Source organism: Lolium rigidum, chromosome 7, assembly GCF_022539505.1.
Source record: "Lolium rigidum isolate FL_2022 chromosome 7, APGP_CSIRO_Lrig_0.1, whole genome shotgun sequence".
Lineage (NCBI taxonomy): Eukaryota > Viridiplantae > Streptophyta > Magnoliopsida > Poales > Poaceae > Lolium > Lolium rigidum.
In genome coordinates, this window is record NC_061514.1 from 334,751,435 (window position 1) to 334,777,838 (window position 26,404).

General features: G+C 44.8%; 2 protein-coding genes across 2 annotated transcripts; one reads left to right on the forward strand and one right to left on the reverse strand.

Annotated features, from left to right (window-relative positions):
* On the forward strand, positions 1–23,226 carry LOC124676095. Its single transcript, XM_047212179.1, has 7 exons — positions 1–107; positions 211–257; positions 342–767; positions 1,609–1,668; positions 5,919–5,975; positions 18,420–18,521; positions 22,925–23,226. Exons 3-7 carry the CDS (start codon positions 348–350, stop codon positions 23,033–23,035), a joined length of 750 nt encoding a protein of 249 aa, XP_047068135.1. The 5' UTR covers positions 1–107; positions 211–257; positions 342–347; the 3' UTR covers positions 23,036–23,226.
* LOC124676094 lies at positions 14,258–15,297 on the reverse strand. The gene is made up of 2 exons (XM_047212178.1): positions 14,590–15,297; positions 14,258–14,345 (listed from the first exon to the last, which is right to left on the reverse strand). The coding sequence occupies exons 1-2, from the start codon at positions 14,850–14,852 to the stop codon at positions 14,282–14,284; spliced, it is 327 nt and encodes a 108-aa protein (XP_047068134.1). The 5' UTR covers positions 14,853–15,297; the 3' UTR covers positions 14,258–14,281.
* Positions 23,227–26,404: the final 3,178 nt, after the last annotated feature.

The following is a 26,404-nucleotide window of genomic DNA, read 5'->3' on the forward strand; positions in this document are numbered from 1 at the left end:
TTTGTCTCAAAAAATTGGACTAGCTCGTTCGTGGGGCGAGCATGCCTGGCTTGCTGCTGAGCTTGGAGGAAGAGATTGGGAGGGAATAAAATTGACGATCCAACAAGGTAGGTTGCTGCTGTTTTGTTTGTTTTTAAAAGAGAATCAGCATAGTTTCACTCTCTTTTCATCAGCTATTTTTACGGGTAAAACCAGACCTTTATTAAGCAGGTCGGACTACAAACAGATCAGATCAGGTTCCTGAAACAAACAATCAGGTCCTGACCCTAACCAAACAAATGTGTGTTTCTCCCTCTTTTCATCAGCTTATATTCATTTGATTTTATTGGATCGGCAGACAGACCAGGATGGCCGATGCAGTGGGCAGCGTAGCGAAGATTGTCGAAGTCGCTCTAAAGATCAAGGAGGCGGCAACCACGGCTCGCCAGAATAAGAAGGATTGTCATCACATTAGGGCCCGCGTTGATGTACTCAACAAAACACTTTCGCGCCACGAGAATAACGATGACTTGATGGAGGACCCTGCGGTGATGGCTGCACTTGAGGCGCTCCACGGGATACTCGCTGAGGCACTTGAGGTCGTCACCCGGTGCCAGGAGAAGAGGAACATCTTTTGTTGCCTCTATTGCACCGCTGGGAATTTCTCCCGGCAGTTAGGCAAGGTGGAGCAGCGGATAACGTACCTAAGCACGGACGCAATATTGACCATTACGAGCTACCAACTACCCAGGAAATTTCAAGAAGCTGCTCCATATCCGCCCCCACAGGTCTGGTTATAAATACTCTAGTAAATTCGAAATTCATTACTGTACATCTTTTTTTTTTTTTTGCGAAATGCTGCACATCTTTTTTCTAGACTTGAGATCAGAGACCACATATGCCAGGTGGTGACTGCATATTTTGTTTTATGTGCTTTAAAAGTATTGATTTTAATTTAGTTTTGTGTACATTTTGTTTGTCACCATGCTTGACATGTGTGTTTGGAATTTTTAATTTACTCCCCTCGAACACGCAGTCCATTGCAACCACCAGGTCCGGCGTGAAAGCTAGTAAGAATGATGTTGTACATACATATTACTCCCTCCGTCTCATTATATTTATCTACGAGTTGAGAAGATTTAAATGTATCTAGCTACATACTAAATAGTTATATATATCTAAATTTTGACAAAAATTCTCAAACAACTTATATTTCTCGATAAAGAAAAATATATTAATATTGAAAGGTACCAATTAAATGATAGTATGATCATATCTACCACACATGTGGATTCCCCTGCGCTACGTGTACATATTATAGCCATGCAAGGTGGTAAAGTAGTACACGTAACCCATGTGCAACTTTGAATTTTCAAGCTGAGCTCAAGGCTGGCTCATCCCGAGCTTTTTGTCTTTAGATACTTACATGTGGGCCACATGTGTCAGATATTCAATCATTCGGCTAGCTGACAGTAATTAAAGTTGTTAGTCAATACCCTGAGTTTGGATTATGTACTGAAATATTCTAAAGTTGTAGTTCTTTGTTACAAACTTACAACAGCTTCTGAATGTGTGTTTTGGTGTAATTTCCTCATGTATAATTGATGGTCTGTTTGTATCCTTGACTAGGAGAGGTCGAAACAAAATCAGGATGAAGCCAACAAGAAAGATGCGGCTCAGATATCACAGGTATACTTGCCTAAATATGTACAATCTACTTACTCTTGTCACACTAACAGCTCGTGTTCATACTTGCAAGTTGTATACAGCTAAGACTAGCCACAATGGAAATATCATAAGTAGTATCATGCATGTCATGTTGGCAAAAATCTGATGTGGCTCACCAATTAATGAGGTGAGAGATGAGAGTGATATCATAATATGATACCGTATCATAGCACGTAAAACTAAAAAACTTAATGGTAAACATATCATGTAGACAAATTTACATTGAGATTCTACAAAACATTAAATATGATGATACTGTGATACTATCTTATGATACTATGCACTATGGGGTAGTATCATAAACTAGTATTATGGGCATGATACTAGTGTATGATACTTCCCATTGTGACTAGTCTAAGAGAGTTCACACTGCATGCATGCAGAGAGCATCTCATGTATTTGCATTTAATGAGCCAACTTTTCAGCATGAGGCACGCTCTCACAAGTTACTGCATGCATGCACAGAGCATCTCGCTCTTTTTTTAGCACGAGACAGGCTCTTAATTCTCTTTATTTGCAATTCCCTTTTAGTTAGTTATTTGGTACGCTAATTAATGTTTCTTTCGATGAATTTTTATTATTTTGGGCTTACTTTCAACAATTCCCTTTTGACAATTCTCTTATTTTGCAATTCTGTTTTTTTGTTATTTCGTACGGTAATTCATGTTTTTTTGAATTAATTTTTATAATTCCCTTTTTCGGGCTAGTGGTTTTTAGGGGGAGAATAACGGGTGGGGAATTCACTTGCAACTCAAATGAACTACCACTTGCTACTCAAATTAAATACTCTTTTAAGTTGTAAGCCAACAAAAGTTGCTAAAATATTCTAAAAAGAGTTGCTAAAATATTCTAAATCAAATACTTTTAGGGTTGGTAGTTATTTATATTTACTGTTGATGCATAACGGGGCACCGGGTTGATAGCTTGTAAATTAAGCAAAGTTGAAAATATTCTAATGAAATACAATTTAGGGTTGATAGTTATTTATATTCACCGTTGATAAATAACTGGACACCGGGCTAATAGTTATTTATTTTTACTGTTGATAAATAACTGGGGCACCGGGTTGATAACTTGTAAACAAAAAAAGAGTCGCTAAAATATTCTAAATTAAATTAACTTTTTAGGGTTGATAGTTATTTATATTTACCATCGATAAATTACGGGTAACCGGGTTGATAGCTTGTAGACTAAAAAAGAGTCGCTAAAATATTCTAAATGAAATACTTTTTAGGGTTAGTAGTTATTTTTTGTACCATTGCTAAATAACGAGGCACCAGATTGATAGCTTGTAAACTAAAAAAGATTCGCTAAAATATTCTAAATAAAATACTTTTTATGGTTGGTAGTTATTTATATTTACCATTGATAAATAATGGGGTGCCGGGTTGATAGCTTGTAAACTAAAAAATGGTCGCTAAAATATTCTAAGTGAAATTAACTTTTTAGGATTGACATTTATTTATAATTACCGTTGATAAATAACGGGGTAGCGGGTTGATAGCTTCTAAACTAGAAAAGAGTTCCTAAAATATTCTAAATAAAATTAGCTTTTTAAGCTTGATAGGTATTTATATTTACCGTTGATAAATAACAGGGCAGCGGGTTAATAGCTTCTAAACTAAAAAGAGTCGCTAAAATATTTTAAATAAAATTAGCTTTTTAGGATTGGTAGTTATTTATATTTACCGTTGATAAATAACGGGACACGGGGTTGATAGCTTGTAAACTAAAAGAGATTCGCTAAAATATTCTAAATAAAATTAGCCTTTTAGGGTTGGTAGTTATTTATATTTACCGTTGAAATAACGAGGCATCGGGTTGATAGCTTGTAAACTAAAAAAATAGTCGCTAAAATATTCGAAATGAAATTAGCTTTTTTGGGTTCGTAAATTTTTAAATTTACGGTTGATAAATGACGTATCTGAGGGTTGATAACTTTTAGCCCGAAAAAAAGTTGTCGAAACATATTAACATGGGTGCTAGTTTTGAAGATCTCGTCGAGACGAGTTCATTAGTGAAAACGTATCTTAAATTGAAGTTGTCATTTGGGAGATAAAACATTTTGAATTTTAGAATTAAGAAAGATTCTCGCTTACATTATTATTTTTTATCTCGTAGGGAATGCATGCAAGATTTTCCATAAATAGCAAATTTCGTTAAACAATTGTTAGAAAAGGAAATATCGGCTAATAATATGTGAGCTAAAAAATTCATCAAAATATTTCAAATAAAACTAGCTTTAAGGGTTGATAATTTTATACATTTACCGTTAATCACTCAAGTACGGATGGCTGATTATTCAAATAGAGAGGGTTGATAACTTTTTAGCCAAAAAAGTTGTCGAAACATATTAACATGTCTACTAGTTCTGAAGATCTCATCGAGACGGATTTATTGGTGAAAGCGAATCTTAAATTGGAGTTGTCGTTTGAAAGTTAAAACGTTTTGAAAATTTAAATTTGAAAAAGATTCCGCTGACATCAGCGAATCTGTCTGCTAGCGCATGCATGTAGAACTTTCCCTGTATAGCAATTTTGGTCAGAATTTTTTTTGCTAAAACCGGAAATTTTACCATAAATAGAAATTTCGAATATTACTAAAAATAGAATTTTCTGGTTGGAATTTGACCGCCCAGACGGTCGACCGCCAGCTAGGGTTGCCCGTTTGTATGGTGATTATCATGTATACATCTGTATAAGAACAAGTAACCGAGTAGAGTTCGACATACATATGCATGCACATATACCAACTAGACAAGGTGACCAGATCGCTAGAAGATAACATAACATGCTATGCATAAGTTTATTAGCTATGCATCGTGGTCATGATGAAGCTGAGCTCAAGGCTGGCTCATGTCAAGCTTTGTCCCCTTTCTCCATCTCACTCGCTACAGTAACCCCTGTGGAGACTACCCTCGTGGATACTCTTCCTTGAGCCTCTCGCCAGTTCCCACCACTGGCCTCCCCCCCTCCCCCCCCCCCCCCCCGTCGCCGGCGGCCATGGTGGCCGGCGGCGAGTGGGAGGGGGGCCTGGTTCTTTCTGGTTAGCTTCTTTCCGGCGAATAATATGGCGTCTGGATCCGGATCCACCCCCAACCTTTCTCGATCTCCTCTTCTTCAAGGCCATGGAGGCAACGGGGCTCAGGGATGGAGGTTGAACGATGGTGAATCCTATGCCAGAACCTATCTGCCTAAACCATGGCAACGCCTAGCTTCAGCGGTGGCTGCTCCCACGTTTCCCCCCTTTTCTCTTTCTTCAGTAAAGTTGGAACCTCGGATTTTCTGTGATCCTGTTCATCCAGGCCACCGAGGTGGTGCAGGGAGAGACGATAGGCAAGATTTGGAGAAGGTTCCTACTGGTTTGGATTCGGGTTCTCCAGATCTTGGCGGCGGGATCTATTCGATTCTTTTCTTTGGCTACCGAGGTGGTTGCCAAGAAAAGGAGTCTCGGCCTGATGCGATCGTCTGCAGATCTGTGGAGCATGCAGCTATGGAGACTACGACAAATTTTCAAAGCACTCTCTGGGAAGCTCATCATCAGGGGATCGATGCTGGCAACTCTGCCTTGCACCTGCTCCTCATGGCCGAATGGCGGCTCTCTCCCAGGAGTTTATCCTTCATCTGGAGGTTGTTCTTCTCTACCAAGCGCCGGAGCTCGCCATCGAGACACCCCCAAGTGGTTTGTCCCTAGAGGTGTCGAGAAGGCCGGCGTTTTTGGTACTGCATCGACAAAGAGAGTACGATCTCCTTCCTCTCGGTCCTCGGCGTGGCTTGCGCCTTGAGGTCGCCGGCGAGCGGCGGAGAAAGGCCACAAGAACCTGATTGCTTAGAGTTCTTTTGTGCTAGGGTCCTTTTTGCAAAGTGGAAGGCCTTATCTTCAAATAGTAGGTTTTCCAGGGCAATAGAAGCCAGAGTGCCTTCTTGTAATTATGTACCCGCTGCATTTTAATGAAGCTTCTAGGCCTCTTGAGGATGTTGTCTGTGCAAAAAAAAAAGTCAAGCTTTGTCCTTAATAATTACATGCGAGCTCCTTGTGTCAGATTGAGTCAACTGGCTAATCGTCATGATTACCGTTGTTAGCCATTACTTCTAAGTCGTTATGTTTTGAGGTCTTGTAAGTTGCAGTTTGTCACTCTAATCCTGAAATGTGTGCTTATGTGCATTTTTTTCATCTATAAATGATGGTATGTCGAAATCCTTGACCACCAGATGTCAAAACAAAATCAAGATGAACCCAGCAAGAAAGAACAAACTCAGATATCGCAGGTATGACTACAATACATTAAATATGTACATTAATATGTCTTGCCACTATGTTATGGTGATTATCAAACTAGTAAACCGATTTGTGTTCTGATATGCATATGCTTTCACATATACGTGGTACCAACTAGACAAGATGACTAGATAGTTATAAGGTAATAGGCTATGCACATATGAATTACTATGTGGCATTCTCTTGATGAAACTGTTGTCTCGAAACTCGGTTTCCGGGATGAAAATCCGATGTTGTACCTTTGGTTGGACTTAGAGCATCTCCACCGGCGCCCCCCAAATAGTCGCCGGCAGGGGCGTCGGCACTGTCATATGGAGGACGCCGGCACAACATCCTCCATTTGGGGGAGCTGCTCCCACACCGGCGCGCCTCATACGACAGCCCCAATAGATAATTTGAATTTGAAATCTCAAACACAAGCATAGAAATTCGAATAAGTCTACGAATATGAAGTTTGGGCCAACACACGACCACCAAATTCGAATAGGTTTTGGAATAAGAAGTTTGGGCCAACACACGGCCACCAGATCGCCGTTTCCGGCGCAAAAAAGGGCTTCCAAGCCAGATGATCACATGATCACATGAAGGAGGTCACGAGCGGCTCAACCTCGACGACTTCCTCATCGGCGGCCGGCGATAGCTCCGTCGCTGCAACAGGATCCACGGTCGCCGGGGAAGGCATGAACGTCGACGGTGTCGGGGGAGACATGAACGCGGACGGTGCCGGGGTAGACATGAACTCAGATATCGCAGGTATGAGAAGATCCACGTTCTTTCTTGCTGGGTTCATGGCAGCGGCGTGAGCTTCTATCTTTGCCGCCTCCACCCTCTCACTCTCCAACTCGATCTTCATGTCTTGCTTGTCGAGGATTGCCTTCCACACGACGGCGGCCTTATCGGCAGCTTCCTTGTTCTCCACCGAGAATGAGGTGATCATCTTCTCGATGGAGGCGTCCATGGCTGCCAATACCGGCGCCGCATTCCTGTCGGCCTTGGCCTTCTTGTTGCCAATGGGGCGCCCGGTGGAGGCGCCGGCTGGATCGACCGGCCCATCTTCCCCGTCCTTCAATAGAGTGTGGAGGAGGTCGTCCCATTTCTTGCAACCTTGGAGCTTGTTGTAGCAATGCATGAAGGGAAGTCTTTGTCCTCGTGTTGGTGCTTGTACATTTCGAGAGTTTGGAGCATCTAACAATATATGATGCAAAACAATGGAACAAGTTGGATCATCAAATAGAGATGAAAATAGATGGATCATCAAATAGATATGTAACAAGATTGATGATCAAATAGATATAGAACAAGTTGGATCATCAATTCATATGTAACAACATGGATCATCATTTCATATGTAACAACATGGATCATCAAATAAGATAGGCGTAGATCATACCCAATCCACCATCGTCTTGCCACTCTCCTTCCGTGCCTTGATCTTCTCATAGTAGCCATGAAACTTGCTACACGCCGCCTTGATCAAGTTCCAACGGTGAGAGAGGGCGCCCTCGTTCCGATTCATCTCTATGGTGGCGTAATCACCATAGTTCTTCTTCTCGTTGAAACAATCGAGGATGCCTTGTAGTACTTGCCCCCGGTTTGGTTTGCGCCGGTGATGGGGCAAAACCTCACTTGCTTCCACGCTTCGATGAGGCATTCATCCTCCAAGGACCTCCACCTCGGACCACGAGTGCCGGCGGAACGCCTGCGCGTCGTCATCGTGGTCGCGCCGGTGTCGGCGTCGATCAGCTCCTCCTGGACTTCTTCCTCACCTTCTTCCTCGTCGGCCTCTTCTTCGTAGTCGTCGATGGGGGGTTCGTAGGCATGGCCGCGTATGATGCCATTCAGGATCTCCTCCTCGCCGGCAATCTATGCATAAAGTTACAAACTTTCAGTCGCCGCCGGTGTCTACGATGCACACAACACATAAAAAGTAAGGAAACGCACCTCGTCCTGGCCCATGGACACGCCGGACGCGCTGCCGAATACCTGGTGGGTGTGCCTGCCGTCGTTGGGGAAGAGGTGGCGGGGAAGGCCGGTGCCGTCTGTCACGTGGCCCTCGGTGCGGCGCAGGTCAGGCGACGAGTTCAGGTCGGGGAAGCGGAAGGCACCGCTGCCCCGAGCCGCTGAATCCGGCGAGAACGGCGCGTTGTTGTCGACGGTCATGTCGCTGTCCCCGAACTCGGGGGAGTAGCGGGCGCGGCCGTCCATCTGCGACAGCCGCATCTGCGAGATCGACGACGCGTCCGCGGTGTACCCCGCGTAGTAACCCGGCGACGACGGGGAGCTCGAGATGCTGTTGAGGCCGCCGCCCAAGCTCAGGCACGCTTCCGCAGAGGCCGCCGCTTTCGCTGCGTCGCGGGCGGCGATGCGGCGCCTCCTGCGGTCGGCCGTGACGAAGGCGCGGCGTTCCATCTCCGTCTCCCACTCCTCCTGCGACATGGTCGCCGGCTTCTCCTTCGGCGCGACGGTGCGCCTCTTCAGCGGCGGCTTCGCTGCCTTCACCGGAGCCTTTCTCTTAGGTGCCATGGCGCGGCGGCGAGGGTTTTTCGGGTTGGAGGCTAGATGGGAGATGGAGCGGCTGGCGGGAGAAATGAGCGGTGGAGGGGACGGGGTTTTGGGGGAGAAGATGTATATTTTGTCGTTGTGTGGCTGACAGGCGGCTCCCACGCCCAAAACTTTCAGCCTCGCGAGGCGCCGGCGCGCCCGATTCGCGCCCTTGGCGAAGGGGCCGGCACGGGGTTGCCGGCGCTTCTACTGGGCTCGAAAAATCGCCGGCGCCGTTTGGGACGCGCCGGTGTGAGCCCATTTTCGCTCCCGGTCCCCAAATCGGGCCGCTATCGGGGGCGCCGATGAAGATGCTCTTATTGAAGGCTTTGTCTATGAGTGTTAATTTTTTTAATGTTATGTCACATGTCACTTGACATGGATTAATGGTGTGCATGTCAGAGGATTTGTGATAGGATTGTGGAGATACTACTACTACAATAAACGTCCAATTTGGTGGCCTGGGGTTTCTTTTTCGTTCTATCAAACTATGTCTCTAGGGCATCGATGCTTGACTTCGCTTAGCATTATTTTTTGATTCCGTGTACACATGGACATAACTTTGTTACATCACATGCATTGCTCGTTGGCCGGCGGACCAAACTATGGAAAAAGATACGACGGCCATAACTTTATTACTGTACTATGTCGCATGCGGGCATATTCGGTCACTCATTCGGCGGCCACGCGCGACGCGGGGACGAGATTTTATTACGTCGCAACACTGCCGTTTCCTACGTCGCGCGCGCGGGCGAGTGACCGCGGGCGTTCGGGTCTGGCGCGGCGGACAGGCGGGGTGCAGAATAATATTTTGCCCCAGGAAGTCAAATAGCGCATCTCTATATAGAGACGCCGAGAAACTCTATTAGACACCCTGGGTGCAGAATTACTTATTCTGCACCAGATCGATCGACCGAGCCGGTTTCTCTGGGCTCACCGAACCTGACCCGCCGCGCCCAGTACTTTTTCCCCTTTTTCTTACATGGACGGTTCCTCGATGTTTATGGTCGTGGGGTGCTGCCGTGCTGGGAGCTAACCCATATTCATCAAATCCAGTGCGTGCGTGCGGTTGTGAGAATCGCCGGGAGGAGTGGTGCGGCCGGCGAGCGACTGTTGTGCATTGAGGCCGGCGGCGAGCGGTTTCAATCGAGATTGCTGCCGGCGGCGAGCACCTTCGTCTTGGGATTACGGCGCGCGGTGAGCGGCGTAAGCTGGGGATCGCGGCGAGCGGCGGTTGTCCTCGGCCGCCTGAATCGATTGGGGCTTGAAGTTTCTGGACTTGGGCGGCGACGTCGTCAGCGGAAGGCGGCCAGATGGGCGTCGGCTTCCACACTTCACCGGGCGCCGGACGAGCGAACGCGAGCGCCGCTGGCCCGAGCCGCCCGCTGTCGTCTGCCCCCAGGGAGTCAAATAGCGCGTCTCTCTACCGTGACCTGGCTACCGTCACCGGTACAAATTGTCAAAAGGAGTAAAAAAAGCTAAATTTTCGCACGACGGATGGTCATCACCGTTGCCGACACAATGTGTGAAATGATGTTAAAAAAAGGTGTGGGAAAGTTGTGGCAACGTTTTTTCCTGCCTTTTAGACTGCCTGCAATCACGGAGCGCAAACGTCCGTTCAGTGAAAGACATGAGTAGAATCAAAACTCCTTCTATCCAACGGCTGCTTCCCTATGCATAGCTACCATCCTTGGTAGAAAATCCGCGTCGTACACAGCAAAGCCCAGAATTTAACAGATTCTAGTCAGAAAGAAAATGCAAAGTGCGTAGATCTGGCGGTGGCCACCACCATGGCCACAGATTAAAAATCAACATGGACCTGATTCCCTCAAACCGTGAAGAATCCAGATCAGGAAGGAAAAAAGTGAAACAAAATAGATTAAGGAAAAAAATGGCAGGACTGATTCTCTGAAACCGTGAACAAATCCAGATCGAAAAGAAGAAGAAGAAGAAAGTAAAGCAAAACTGACTGAAAGAAAGAACGACGGAAAGACCTCCACCGGCGTCCCGTATTTCCTGGTTCCGTCCCAGATTCGCCCGATGGAGACAGCGCCTCCCGCCCCAACTGTCTGCTCGCACCGCCAGCTCCCCTGGCTCCTTTCCGACGCCGACTGGGACGTGAGATGCAGGCCGGTGGCATGGAAAAATGAGGCGCAGCCGCCGGTGATTAAAATGAGGCGCAACCACCGACGGGGCGAACGAGGTGCGGCCGTCGACAGGGCAACAGACCAGGAAAAAGATCTGAGAAAAAGGGCAAAGTGAAGACCAAGAAAAGAAGTACTAGAAAAATAGGACACGGTGGGGGTCGCCGGTGGTGGGATTCGCGGTAGAGGCGGCGTGGCGGTTTCCCCGGCAAGGAAGCCGCAAGGAGGCAGGGTGGACCGCCCGCGGGGATGAGCTGCTGATCCCGTCGCGAACCCTTCACAAGCATGCTCCGGTACGCACGCCACCTTGATTTCTCCCCGCGTATGCTGCCGTGCGGGAGGAGGCGATGTAGCGGCCAGCCGCCGGGGGAAGGATGTGAGCAGAGCTTGGAGAGGGGAAAAGGGGACGGGTGGGGGATGTGGGGTTGGGGAGGCAATGAAGAATGGCTACGGCATGTGGGGAACGCGAGGTTGTGGATATGCTATTCTCGGTGTGACGACGTTAGCTAGTTCTGTTAATAAGTTATGCTCCCTGACATGCAGTTTCATGCTTCCTATAGAAGATCTAATTGTTGATGTATATGCATAGCTACCACTCATGGTAGCCCGCTATTTTCCATATAATATATATATATATATATTATATATATATATATATATATATATATATATATATATATATATATATATATATATATATATATATATATATATCGACGCGGATTTTCTATCTAGGGTGGTAGCTGCGCACGGGGCAAGGGCCGTTGGATCATGTCCATCTTAACATGTTGATTAACGGCAAACTTGACGGTCTTCCCAAGCTATGCACGAGAAACAAACGCGAGGTGAGCCTGTCCTTACAGTAGTAAGAGAATCTCCACTCGTTTGCCCTCCCCACGCCGAAATCCGGGGGATTGGACGTAAATTTGGCGTGGGGAGGAGTAGTTTCCCAGCCGCGATCTCAGGGGAAGACGGTGTTTTAAATTTGAAAAACGGAAACTTGGCAAAGTACGGCATAAAACGGTCGAATTTAGACTAAATTTAATGATATTTACTATATAGAGGGCGAAGTTCGTACATAGAGACCGAATTCGACTATATTTCGAATTCGGCTAGGGGAATACAACTGTAAATATGAAAACACGGCGCTCTACATGCCGAAATGGCGGTAGAACACCGCGTAGTCGCCGCCATCGTCGTCCGAGCTGTCGTCGTCGAACTGTGGCGGCGCCGAAGCCGCCTGGCTGCTGCCTTGGCCGGCGTCTCCCCACCGGCCGCTGGTGCGAGGCGGGGACGGCGATGGCTTGTACAGCTCGTCGTCGGAGGCTTCGAGGTCGATGACGGGGACGACGGCGCCGGATGGAGGAGTCGCAGGCCGCCGGAAGCGAGCGGCGTCCTGGAGGTGCCTCGCCTGCCGCTCCGCTTCCTCCTTCTCCCACTGTGCCCTCGACCGGGCGCGAGCCTGGTCGAGCGGCATGGCGTTGTCGGCGGGTACGAGGTCCTGGAGGGACCTGGCGATGACGGCTTCGAGGATGGCGGCGTCCTCGGCGCTTTCTTCCTCCTCGACCTTCACCTTCGCCGGTTTGCGCTTCCGCTCGCCGGAGGTGTCATGGTCGCGCTTGGGGCGGCGCCGTCCTTGTGCCGTCGATGGTTCGCGGATGACGATGCCGCCGCCGCCGCGCGTGCGGTGGCTCGGCGGGGAAGCCGGCTCCTTTTTCACCGGCGCCAAGGATGGCGCCGACCTGGAGATCGACCTCGCCGCCGAATCGGACGACGAGGAACTGGCAGCCATACGCCGTGGCTGCCAGATGTTTCCCCGTTGGCGGCTGTTCGATGCCCTCGATAGAGGGGGCATCGTGAGCCTCGGCGAATTGCCGCCCTCGATGTGCTCGAGGACGTGGTGGAGCGTCCTATCCGGCGCGCTCCACCAACGCCGGCGACCCGCGTCGTTGTTGCGCGGAGGCGGAGGTGGCGGGCCGTCGTAGGACGCCAGTTCGCGCTCCCACCGCCGGAGAAAGAACGAATTCCACCGAGTGTAGTTCTCGGGGTGGTGGCGCGGGTCGGCGCGTTCTTCCTCCGTCATCCCCATCCCCGCCTCCTCGATGGCGACGTCGAGGGCGTGGCCCTGGGGCGACGGCGGGATTGGCACGCCACCAGCGCTTAGCCGCCACCCGCCGCCGGGGGGCCTCGTGTCCGGCGGGCAGGGGTACCCCGCCTGGTGGAGGAGGTGCCCCTCCCACGTGTGGAGAGATCGGCGGGGGAACCCGTTGTTGGATGGGCCGTCGTCGTCGTAGAACGCCATCGTTGGAGGTGGAGGTGGAGGTGGAGGGTGAGTGGAGGGAGAATGGAGGAAGAGTGGAGCAGGGGCGTCGCGGCGAGCGGAGTGGCTTTAAATAGGCGCGGCGGGCGTGGCGGGCGCCGGCGATTAATGCCACGTGGAAGACGATGCGTGCGCGGAAGACGATGCGACGGCATTAACTCGCCGCGTGGAAGCTACGCGACCGGCGAATGCTGACCGGCGGCAGGCTTTTACAGCGCGCGGAAGACGATGCGATGAGGACGACGATCGGTGTCTCTCGCCGACAAGTTGGGGCCACCAGACGCGCGCGAAGTTTCCTCGCCGTTTCACGCGCTTTTGTTTCGTCCGGAGTCCCCGAGAGCTCCCCGGGGGGCCGGGGATGGCGTGGGATCGCCGGATGAATTTAGGCCCAAATCCGGACGAAATCGAGGAACCGGGGGCGCGACTGGGCCGAATTTCGCTGTCCGGATGGAAAAAACGTCGTTCGGGGGCCTCGTCGGGGAGACGAGTGGAGATGCTCTAAGGCCACGTCAAAATTTGAATTTGATGGACGTGTCCCCACGCGGCTTGAATAATTTGTTTCTGGGCAGGTCCATGTAGTACAGTAGTACGGATGATCTGTGTAAAAAAACCATTACAATATAATTAACATAACCTTTTCCCTTGTAAAGTTAAACCTTTATTTGAATATAAACATCAGAAAATTTTGAACCATGCAACAAAAAGAATCTGAAGAATTATAGCCTCATTTCACCGTTTTACCAATCTGAACAAAAATCAAAACGAACAATTCATGGAAACTGTAACCTAATCACCATTAAAAACCATGGAGAACCCAAATCCTGAACGTTCATGTTCCACTGTTACAAACTCATCTTGGAAGAAAAAATGCAAGAAAAATAAAAAAAATTGAAGATGCACATGGAGCTTAGCAAAATAGCACCCACTCCGTGATTTATTTTCTATTTTTCAAAAAAGGTTTGGCATTCACGCTTGAAATATGGCAGGACAGGCAGCATCCATTAATTTTTAGAGCAACAACCCATCAATCCATTAATCTACTGACAGCAAGAGAAAGAAGAAAACAAATTCAGAGTTCAACACATCACTCTGTCCACTCCACAGCATTTAAGCGGACAGGTTGAGGGGGAATTTGGCCTACGAAATATATTTAGCTCCTTCCATCAATTAGAACGAAATATTTCTAGGCTACAAAACCAGACATGATGAACCAGAAGATTTTTTGTCCAACAAGAATCAGCAAAATTTGCTTAAAAAGCAAAACGCCCGATTCAGTTTGAAACTGATTTTATCAGTCTCTCCTTAAAAAAGAATGTGATTTGTTTTCTGCACCATAAAGCACGTCAGACATACGCCTGAAATTTCAACAGAAAGCCCACTTGGATCAGAAACGCACTTCCAGCACAAATTTCAAAAAATAAATAACATGGATCTGGATCGGATGGGAACACACCATGTACAAAAGAAACAAAAATGGATCTGAATCCCTCAAAGAGATCGGCAAAAGAAAACATGTGGAACAATTCTAGATCAAGTGGAGAAGGCAAGAGGATCTGGTGCAGGGAGGCGCCATCGTTGGTGGAGAAGGCGAGTGCAGACCTCACATCCACCAGCACCATGCGGGAATCCAGTTGCGCGACTACGGCACCAGGGCTCCACCTCCGCCGCCCCATGCCTCCACTCAAGTCTCCCACAGGGATCCCGCACGCGAGATGCCCGTCGGTGATGAAGAAGTAGACGCGGCGCGCGGGGTCCAGGCTGTGATGGGCGCGCCGGCCTTGAGGTCGACGCCCAGGCTCGCGGACGTGAAGGAGATGGAGTCGGCATCGAGCATGACGTGGTTGCCGGTCGCGCAGCGCCATGACGCAGCGGAGAAGGATTCCTCCGTTCGGCCGCGGGAGCTCTGCCAGCGGGATCTTGACGGGGACGGGTCACCGGGGAAGCGCGCTATGGTGGTTTCGAGCGGGGGCGGCCTTGCCGTGGCCGAGAAGGAAGGCTGTGTGGGCCGGCGGGGATGCGGTCGCCACGCCAAAACATCCAGATCCACAATCTTGAGCAAGAAATTGTGAGACGAATCAACCACCTAGAAAGTTGTATAGTATAATTTATGCAGATGGAAACGAAATCCTACACAATCTAGGAGGATGCGAGAGAATAAATCTATGAGCATGAGAGAGAAGAAATCCAGGAGAGAGAAACCCGCAAAAAAAGATCTGAGTTGACAAATCGCGTGGAGAACAGCCGAAAAAATCAAATGAAAAAAATGTCCGCGTTCGCGTAGTATCGTGCTCCTAGCCTCCTAACTTCGCGGGGTATATACTACACTCGGGTGTAGTTACACCCACGCGTGTTTCTTATAATCTAGAGAGTATCTGTTATACCGGATAGTATGTACATGTAGTATGAAGTATATAAAACTATTTTGAAAGTATATATATAAAACTTTATAGGTAGTATGTATATTTGTTTTACGTAAACTCATTTTTTACGTAATACATATGCATGTATTTCAGATCTATAGTGCAAACTATGGGTTCACTTGCATTTTTTTCACCAAACTTGATTTGGAGTATCTTAGATATAGTATACGAACGTACTCAAACCGATAAAGTATCGTATATACTTCCGTATGGTACTATATTAGATATGGGTGTAACTACACCTAGAGGTAGGAAGTATTTTTCCTATATATATATATATATATATATATATATATATATATATATATATATATATATATATATATATATATATAGGACATATTCATACTACACCCGGGTGTAGTTACACCCACGTGTGTTTCTCATAATCTAGAGAGTATCTATCATACCGGATAGTATGTACATGTAGTATGAAGTATATAAAACTATTTTTGAAGTATATATACTACTTTGTAGGCGGTATGTACATTTTTTTACGTAGACTCATTTTTTACGTATACATATTCATGTAATTCGGATATATAGTGCAAACTATGGGTTCACTTGCATTTTTTTCACCAAACTTGGTTTAGAGTATCTTAGATATAATATACGAACATACTCAAACCAATAAAGTATCGTACATACTTCCGTATGGTAGTATATTAGATATGGGTGTAACTACACCCGGGAGTAGGAAGTATTTATCCTATATATATATATATATATATATATATATATATATATATATATATATATATATATATATATATATATATATAATCTACATAGTTTGAAATTCGGTATCAATTATATATAATGCAAGCATATATACGTACGATGGGAGCATCATATGTCTATGTAAGTAAGTATACCTAAGTTTGAAATTCACCGTCAAATCTACGGGTACAACACTCCAGTTCTCAGTTGTAAGTATGTTTATAAGTTCATGGGACCAGCGTTTTGGTTGTAGGATGCATATGCTTCCTTTATATAAACGGTTTTGCTAAATCTCAGGCGACTGAGATTTCCTTATGTCTCAGTCGACGTTGAGAACCGTTGGATCAACCTTTGAGATTCGTGCACAGTTCGCGAACAGGTAGAAAAATTATTACACGGGAGGAGCAACGCGCAAAGTCGAACTCAAGACCTGTAGAAAAGGGGTGCGACACCTCAGCCACTAGGACAACATTTTCACGTTATTTTCACTCTCTACGGTAGCTTCTTATATTTTTAGCTCTGTTTCCATTTAGTACAAAGAACAAATGATAGGGCATTTGTGCTGATTTTATTTTCTTCTGCCTTCTTTCTCATTATTTGTATACTTTTTGTTTCATTTCTGTGGTTGCGCCTTTAAAAAAATGTGTAAATACCTCATTTTTTATATTTTTCATTTTTTGCCATCTAAATAGATTGCACTTTTTGTCGACAAAAGTACAATTATTTTTTCTAATTTATTATCTTGTCGAGCCATTTTTTCAAAATTGTTGATCAACATCCAATTTTATCTGATGGAGAAGATATGTGTAACTAGCAAAAAAAAATTAGACACTAATTGCACTTTTCTCAAGAAATACACAACTAGCAAGCTATATTCATGAATTGCACTTTTTCAAAAGAAATATGAAACCGTATCTGGTTTCAATATGAGTTGCACTTTTTCTCGAGAAATATGCAACTAGTAACTATTTATTGATACGAGTTACACTTTTCTAAATAATTGTGTAACTAGAAGTTTTCTATATGAGATGCACTTTTCTCCAACAATATGTAACTTTTCAATATGAGTTGCACTTTTTCTGAAGAAATATGCAACTAGCAGCCTATATTTGATGCGAGTTTCACTTTTCATACGAAATATGCAACTCCATCTGCTTTTTCATTTCGAGTTGCAGTTTTTCTCAAGGAATATGCAACTAGCATCCTATATTTGATGTGAATTGCACTTTTCATAAGAAATGTGCAACTTGATCTGTTTTTTTTTCATTTTAAGTTGCACTTTTTCTCAAGAATTGTGCAACTAGCATCATGTATTTGATGTGAGTTGCCACTTTTCATAAAAAATGTTCATTTTGAGTTGCACTTTTCCCTAAGAAATGTGCAACTAGCAACCGACTATTGATACCAGTTACACTTTTCTAAAGAAATGTGCAACTAGCATATTTTTTTGGTTTTTATATTTTTTTCCTATATTTTTGGGTTGGGTTTGTCTATGTCTTAGCCGAGCAAGATTTTCCTAAGTTTCAGTCAAATAAAAAAGTGTAACTTGGTCCAGTTGCACTTTTCTGCCAGAAAAGTGCAATTGCACTTTTTGATTAAAAAAAATGAAACCGAAACACTTTGTTGTGGATCACTGCGATTTAAGAAATTCTCAGTCGGCTAAGACGTAGCAAATCCGTAATTTGTTTTGCTTGTTCTTGTATTTCAAATCACTCACTCTTTTCAACTAAATTTTATAAAATGTCTAAAGCATGTTTAATTTTAATTTTCGTTCAAGTACTAGTACTAGGCTAAGTGAAATCCAAACTATTGTAGTTAGCTTCGTCCAAATTAAAAGTTTGTACGTCATGTTCTTCAACATGTACATCCGTACATGTAGGTTGCTAGCTAGCAAACCATGGATACACATGCTGTTGTGCATATGCGCGTCATCCGATCGACTGAGACATAACAATATCTCAGTCGACTGCTCCCTAGTCGATCCCTTATATAAATGGTGCTAAAATAAAGGTTTTCAAGAGACATTATTTTTTGTCTTCTTTTGCATAGAGCACAAAAAGAATCAGCTTTTACGAGACTTTACGTGCCCACATAAAATATCAATATGTGTGTGTGAAATATATTTTTCTCGAATTTTTTTCACATTTAAAGATGTGTTTTTTTTGGTAAAGGAAACATATGCACCTAAGACTAAAAGTGAATTTACCTGTATGGATCTATATACAATATCCGACTACTACTGCCGCATACCCCACGATGCATGACATGTTACTTTTTTTCAATTCCTAGGTTCCCGCGTTTGGAGAATGGGGCGCTGCGAACTCGGACCAGACAGAGGACGGCACCATGGTATTCTGCAGGGGCAGGGCCAATAACTACGAGTCGGGGATGGTAAAGTCTTCCATATTTTTCTGCCGTGCTACGAGAGTGTCTACTTTCGCGTTTAATTAGAAGTTACTGTGCAACACATAAATCTTACATTTGCAAGTATGTCAAAACAACCTGGTCATTGCATGGCTTTGCCAATTGCCAATTTCTTCTATACCACTAGTAGAAAACAGGGCTTTCGTCCAATGCCCCTGTGAGTTTTAGTCCCGGCTTAAAAACAAACCGAGACCAGTGGAGGACATTGGTCCCAGTTCATCCGGCGTGGGGCGACGCCACCCACTAGTCCCGGTTCGGTTGGGGCCTTTAAAGGGGTTGCAGCAGAACCCTTCAGGCCGTGTTAGGCCAAGAGCCCCTTTGGTCCCGGTTTGCCTTACCAACCGGGACTAAAGGCCCATATTTATATATGCACCCGAGCCCTGCCCAAGTGTGAGCCACACTTATCATTTTCCACTTTTTAGCACAAGAGAGGTGTATGTTGCGTTGCTCTCTTTTTATGCATAAGAGGTGTTCGATGAAATGCCTAAAAGCTTTTGCCACTTGGGTTCACTCAAAACAAGCCACACTTAAAGCTTGCTCCTGTCTTTTTCCTTCTCCATCGATGTTAACAACTTTATACTTTCATCGGTCATTGATAAAATGCATTTGTATATATATACATCGCTTCACTAATCATGATATTCTGTAATGGTTTTTGATAAGCTTAATTATATCATGCAGATGATGTACATTAACCGATGCCTTCATGAGTTCACTTCGGGCCTGAAATTTTTTATCGATGTGGCCGAGGAAAACAAACGGGGTGGTTTTACCATGTGGAGGACCCTTTAGTCCCGGTTTATCTTTAAACTGGGACTAAAGATAAAGACATTTAATCCCAAAGGTTTAGTCCCGGTTTCAAAACCGAGACTAAAGTCCCAAATGCACCGGAACTGAATCTCTGTTTTCCACTAGTATACAATAACAATGTAAGAGCATCTGCTATGTATGTACAAAGGCTACCATAGGACCGGGTTCTATTCATGAAAATAGTTTGGACCTTGGGACATGGCTTAGGTCAAGGACTGGATCTATCTGTAGACACGGGCCAGTCTCATGAAGGAATCATGTTTTTCTATTTAGTTTTTTTCTTTCAAAAGGGAAAAACCACGCATAAGTGGAGGAATCGCTAAGAGTAGATAGAGAAAATGCTCATTTAACCCATAAAACCGACGCACGCTCACCCACACATTGAGTTGTTTTTCCCACACCGAGTAGTAGTACCATGCATTGTTGACACTCTACCAACGGAAATTTTTAAACCCAAAAATAAATCGGGGGTTTAAATATTACAATGAAACATGTGCCATGAAGTTTTTCTGGGAAAAAAATCATTGATTTGAGGTCTGAGCGAAAAAAAAATGTAGCAAACTAGTCGTGTAGAGACGTTTTCTATTAGACGTTTTTTTATCGCGTCTCTACACGCAGAACCCACTGGATCCTAAGGCTGGTGCCAACGCGGGCGTTAGGGCGGGCGGTACCGCCCGCCGGGAGGCGATAGGGAGGCGATAGTGAGGCGAGACGGCAGCGCGGGGCGGTGGATCCACCGCCCGGCGGTAGCGCCCGCTACCGCCCGGCTGCCGCCCGCGCTAGCGCCGAGAGGGGGGCGAGAGCGAGGCGGTGCGTTGGCGGGTCGGGGCGAGAGCAGGGGCGAGAGGGAGGGGGTAACGGCTAGCTGATGTGGCGCGATCTGATTCATCCACAGATGGTGGAAAAAGAGATTGGTCTGGAAGATGATGACAACGAGGAGGAGGAAGAGGATTAGAATTTATTTTTTATTTATTATGTAATTTTTAAAATTTATTATGCAATTTTATTTATTATTGCGTAATCGGTAACATTTTGAGTTGAATAAAATAATTTTCTTGCATTATTTTGAATGTCTAAAAAAAATCGAGTGAAATAACTTAATCTGAAAAAGAAATGGTGATGTGGAGGAGAGAGAAGTGAGAGCTGGCACTATAGCCCGTGCACTGGCACCGTGGGATAAGAGTGGGGTGAGAGTAGGGTGAGAGTGAGGGTAAAAGCTGACGTGGCGAGGCTATAACAGGTGATGCACTGACACCAGCCTAAAGACGTTTTTTTGAGACGTTCCGTATGTCGTCTCAAAATCAATAGGTAAAAAATCCAACTCGCTAAGTCGGAACCTTTTCCTTTGTGTGATGCTTCTAGAGCAGGTCACGTGTTTATCGCCGCAAAGTATTGCAGAACCTAGAAACCGCCGCTCTGAGTTCACGTCGTCTCCGATCTATTGTTCCTCCTGTAGCCAGATTCACCGCCGGCCGACGTTCACCTGGATGCGGGCGCTTTCACGACCAAAAGCGCCATCGATGAGGCGCCCACCCACCACACGTCACCTCCATCCTGCGCTAGCTGGCATGGTGCGCGGGCGTGACTCGCAAATGATCCTATTTGCAGGTACATGGGTTGGTTCCTCCCGATTTCCATACCTTCAACTTGCAAATGATCCTATTTACAGGTGAATTCGTTTGGACAATTGATGAAGTTTCTATGTTTTGTCCTGTTTACATGCTTGTTTGATTGTACCCAATCTGTTTTGACCCCTTCTGCACATTTTCTGATCGAAATTGCAGTACCGAACTACTCATTCATCTCGAAGAAGTTCTTGGCCTAGAGGGTATGTCCTAATGTATATCATCGTATTGTGCAGTTCGTAACTACATTTGTACTTATTTTTTCTTTTCTCTTTCCTAATCAGGCTGCCATCACGTGTTTTCAGTAAAGATATAAAATATGTTGCTTTTTTTTTAGCCTGTTAGTTTACTTTAGTTTCTATTTTCAAATCTAGTTATATTCAGAACAATGAAGAAGCAACGTAATACTTCCACCGGTAAATCTTGTCATTTTCTGTATGCTATGTTAAGAAGTCTATTTCCACTATTACGTTCTATAATTTATATGAATATGTAACATGTTCTTATTTATTCGACAGGCTGCCTGATGGTTGTTCTATGTGTTCTATACATACCATGACGAATATGAGGATTTGGAAAGCTCATAAGCAATCTACATGATTATTTCCATTGTATTTGTATGTTGATGCTTTTTAACGCAATATTTATCTCTACAACAATAATAATATTCCGTTATTTTATACATGCATGGGAAGAATGATGCTAGCCTCGGTTGCATACAGAGAAGAAGTAGCAGAGTGATTAAATTGTGTCTCACATCTGAGCTAATTCGGGTATGAGTTAGCCTGTTGTTATGTAAGACTCCAACATCTTGGTTTCGGTAGCTACATCTGAATTGAATGAATATCCTTACACACATTGTGTTTAACTCCTTTCTATTACTGCTTTTCAAGTATTTCACTTCAATTTTTCTATGAGTGACTAATATTAGTCAAACTATGGTTTCATTAAGACTTAATTTAGTGGAGTCATAGGCGTGAACCATGCCAACTATTTTTTTTTAATTCTACTAGCTTAATATACAGACATTTTGTTCCATTGTTCTGCAGCTTCGCGAGATATATGCATTTCTAATCTAGTCATTGTTGTTAACTGAAAGAATTAGTCCTTCAGCATGATGTACTCGTAAAGGCAATGCTAAGGTACATTCCATTTTGATTTATTCGAAGTTCTTAACCTGTTTCATCAGATACCACGAGCAATTATCTAATCCTCTAAAGTATGTCTTATCTTTTGTTTTCCACATAAGTAAGCACTCAAATTTTCTGTACAACTGATTAGTATTTAATTAGTAATTGGTTTTTCTTGCAGCAGCCAGGAAGTATGCAACGTTATACCAATGTGAAGAGATACTGCTTCATTATACTGATACTGCTCTCATAGTAAAACACCCGTAATACCTGCTTGACTTGTACATGTGGAAAGTAGAACTTGTTATTGAAATTTATTTCCAGCTAATTTCTTTATGTTTTAGTTGACTTGATCTACAGCGAAATTGTTTTTGAAGATTTTTATGCAACTACACATGGCGATGGAGAGCTGATGTACCATTTCTCCATGCGGAAGCTTGTAGAAATGTTCCAACTACTAGAAGATGAATAAGATTTAGAGGATTTTTTCCGGTCAAGTTTGTAATTGTTTCATGAAAATGAACAAATCACTTGTAAAGTACTCATTACAAGTGAGGTGTATGTTGCGTTGCTCTCTTTTTATGCACAAGAGGTGTTCGATGAAATGCCTAAAAGCTTTTGCCACTTGGGTTCACTCAAAACAAGCCACACTTAAAGCTTGCTCCTGTCTTTTTCCTTCTCCATCGATGTTAACAACTTTATACTTTCATCGGTCATTGATAAAATGCATGTGTATATGTATACATCGCTTCACTAATCATGATATTCTGTAATGGTTTTTGATAAGCTTAATTATATCATGAAGATGATGTACATTAACCGACGCCTTCATGAGTTCACTTCGGGCCTGAAATTTTTTATCGATGTGGCCGAGGAAAACAAACGGGGTGGTTTTACCATGTGGAGGACCCTTTAGTCCCGATTTATCTTTAAACTGGGACTAAAGATAAAGACATTTAATTCCAAAGGCTTAGTCCCGGTTTCAAAACCGAGACTAAAGTCCCCAATGCACCGGAACTGAATCTCTGTTTTCCACTAGTATACAATAACAATGTAAGAGCATCTGCTATGTATGTACAAAGGATACCATAGGACCGGTTCTATTCATGAAAATATTTTGGACCTTGGGACATGGCTTAGGTCAAGGACTGGATCTATCTGTAGACACGGGCCAGTCTCATGAAGGAATCGTGTTTTTCTATTTAGTTTTTTTCTTTCAAAAGGGAAAAACCACGCATAAGTGGAGGAATCGCTAAGAGTAGATAGAGAAAATGCTCATTTAACCCATAAAACCGACGCACGCTCACCCACACATTGAGTTTTTTTTCCCACACCGAGTAGTAGTACCATGCATTGTTGACACTCTACCAACGAAAATTTTTAAACCCAAAAATAAATCGGGGGTTTAAATATTACAATGAAACATGTGCCATGAAGTTTTTCTGGGAAAAAACAACATTGATTTGAGGTCTGAGCGAAAAAAAAATGTAGCAAACTAGTCGTGTAGAGATGTTTTCTATTAGACGTTTTTTATCGCGTCTCTACACGCAGAACTGATGTCTACGGGTGCTTCTATTCTTGTAGACAGTGTTGGGCCTCCAAGAGCAGAGGTTTGTAGAACAGCAGCAAGTTTCTCTTAAGTGAATCACCCAAGGTTTATCGAACTCAGGGAGGAAGAGGTCAAAGATAGTCCTCTCAAGCAACCCTGCAATTAAGATACAAGAAGCCTCTTGTGTCCCCAACACACCTAATACACTTGTCAGATGTATAGGTGCACTAGTTCGGCGAAGAGATAGTAAAATACAGGTGGTATAGATGAATATGAGTGGTAATAACAATCTGAAATAAATATGGTAGCGAGTAAACATGCAGTAGAACAGTAAGTAAGCGGTGTTTGCAGTATTGGAAACAAGGCCTAGGGATCATACTTTCACTAGTGGACACTCTCAACATTGATCACATAATAAATAAATAACTTCTCCTCATTTGTGCTACATACACTCTTTTGTTGGATGACAAACACCATTCATTGTGTAGGGCTACAAGAGCTCCCTCATGCCGGAGTTAACAAGCGCCACAACATTCAGCATTCATATTTAAGTAACCTTAGAGCATAATGGATCTTTGCAATTTAAACCGAGTACTAACATAGCATACACACTGTCACCATTACACTATGAAAGGGGGAATAGATCACATCAATACTATCATAGTGATAATTAACTCCATAACCTACAAGAGATTATGATCATAACCTACGACAAGAACCACACGATGCACACACTGTCACCATTACACCATGCAGGAGGAATAGACTACTTTAATAACATCACATGAGTAGCACATAGACTAGTAGCGATACAAAGCTCATCATATGGATCTCAATTATGCAAAGCAATTCATGAGATCATTGTATTGGAGTACAGAGAGAGAGATTAACCACATAGCTACCGGTACAACCCTTAGCCTCGAGGGAGAACTACTCCCTCCTCATCATGGGAGCAGCAGCGTTGATGGAGATGGCGGTGGTGTCGATGGAGAAGCCTTCCGGGGGCACTTCCCCGTCCCGGCGGCGTGCCGGAACAGAGACTCCTTTCACCCAGATCTTGGCTTCGCGATGGCGGAGTGATACGTCTCGAACGTATCTATAATTTCTTATGTTCCATGCTACTTTTATGACAATACTCGAATGTTTTATACATACTTTACATCATTATTATACATTTTCCGGCACTAACCTATTAACAAGATGCCGAAGCGCCGATTGCTGTTTTCTCGCTGTTTTTTGTTTCGAAATCCTAGTAAGGAAATATTCTCGGAATTGGACGAAATCAACGCCCAGGGTCCTATTTTTCCACGAAGCTTCCGGAAGACCGAAGGGATAACGAAGTGGGGCGACGAGGCGCCGCCACCATAGGGCCGCGCGGCCAGAGGGGGGCTGATGCGCGTATAATTGACACGTCCGTTGGGAACCCCAAGAGAAAGGTGTGATGCGCACAGCAGTAAGTTTTCCCTCGGTAAGAAACCAAGGTTTATCGAACCAGTAGGAGTCAAGAAGCACGTCGAAGGTTGATGGCGGCGGGATGTAGTGCGGCGCAACACCAGGGATTCCGGCGCCAACGTGGAACCTGCACAACACAACCAAAGTACTTTGCCCCAACGAAACAGATGAGGTTATCAATCTCACCGGCTTGCCGTAACAAAGGATTAGATGTATAGTGTGGATGATGATTGTTTGCGGAAAACGAGAGAACAAGTATTGCAGTAGATTGTATTCAATGTAAAAGAATGGACCGGGGTCCACAGTTCACTAGAGGTGTCTCTCCCATAAGATAAATAGCATGTTGGGTGAACAAATTACAGTCGGGCAATTGACAAATAGAGAGGATATGACCATGCACATACATGATATGATGAGTATAGTGAGATTTAATTGGGCATTACGACAAAGTACATAGACCGCTATCCAGCATGCATCTATGCCTAAAAAGTCCACCTTCAGGTTATCATCCGAACCCCTTCCAGTATTAAGTTCCAAACAACAGACAATTGCATTAAGTATGGTGCGTAATGTAATCGATAACTACATCCTCGGACAAAGCATCAATGTTTTATCCCTAGTGGCAACAGCACATCCACAACCTTAGAACTTTCTGTCATTGTCCCAGATTTAATGGAGGCATGAACCCACTATCGAGCATAAATACTCCCTCTTGGAGTTAAGAGTAAAAACTTGGCCGGAGCCTCTACTAATAACGGAGAGCATGCAAGATCATAAACAACACATAGGTAATAGATTGATAATCAACATAACATAGTATTCTCTATCCATCGGATCCCGACAAACACAACATATAGCATTACAGATAGATGATCTTGATCATGTTAGGCAGCTCACAAGATCCGACAATGAAGCACATAAGGAGAAGACGACCATCTAGCTACTCCTATGGACCCATATTCCAGGGGTGAACTACTCACACATCACTCCGGAGGCGACCATGGCGGTGAAGAGTCCTCCGGGAGATGATTCCCCTCTCCGGCAGGGTGCCGGAGGCGATCTCCTGAATCCCCCGAGATGGGATTGGCGGCGGCGGCGTCTCTGGAAGGTTTTCCGTATCGTGGCTCTCGGTACTGGGGGTTTCGCGGCGAAGACTATATGTAGGCGGAAGGGCAGGTCAGGGGGCCACACGAGGGCCCCACACGCCAGGGCCGCGCGGCCAGGGTCCAGGCCGCGCCGCCCTGTTGTGGCGGCGCCTCGTGGCCCCACTTCGTAAGTCCTCCG

Coding starts and splice junctions, on each gene's coding strand:
- LOC124676094 (XM_047212178.1), bottom strand. CDS start 14,852: ATGGCGCTGCGCGACCGGCAACCACGTCATGCTCGATGCCGACTCCAT. Junction 14,346..14,589: donor ATGGTGCTGGTGGATGTGAG/GTCTGCACTCGC, acceptor TTGAAATTTCAG/GCGTATGTCTGACGTGCTTT.
- LOC124676095 (XM_047212179.1), top strand. CDS start 348: ATGGCCGATGCAGTGGGCAGCGTAGCGAAGATTGTCGAAGTCGCTCTA. Junction 768..1,608: donor CTCCATATCCGCCCCCACAG/GTCTGGTTATAA, acceptor ATCCTTGACTAG/GAGAGGTCGAAACAAAATCA. Junction 5,976..18,419: donor AACAAACTCAGATATCGCAG/GTATGACTACAA, acceptor TTCAATTCCTAG/GTTCCCGCGTTTGGAGAATG.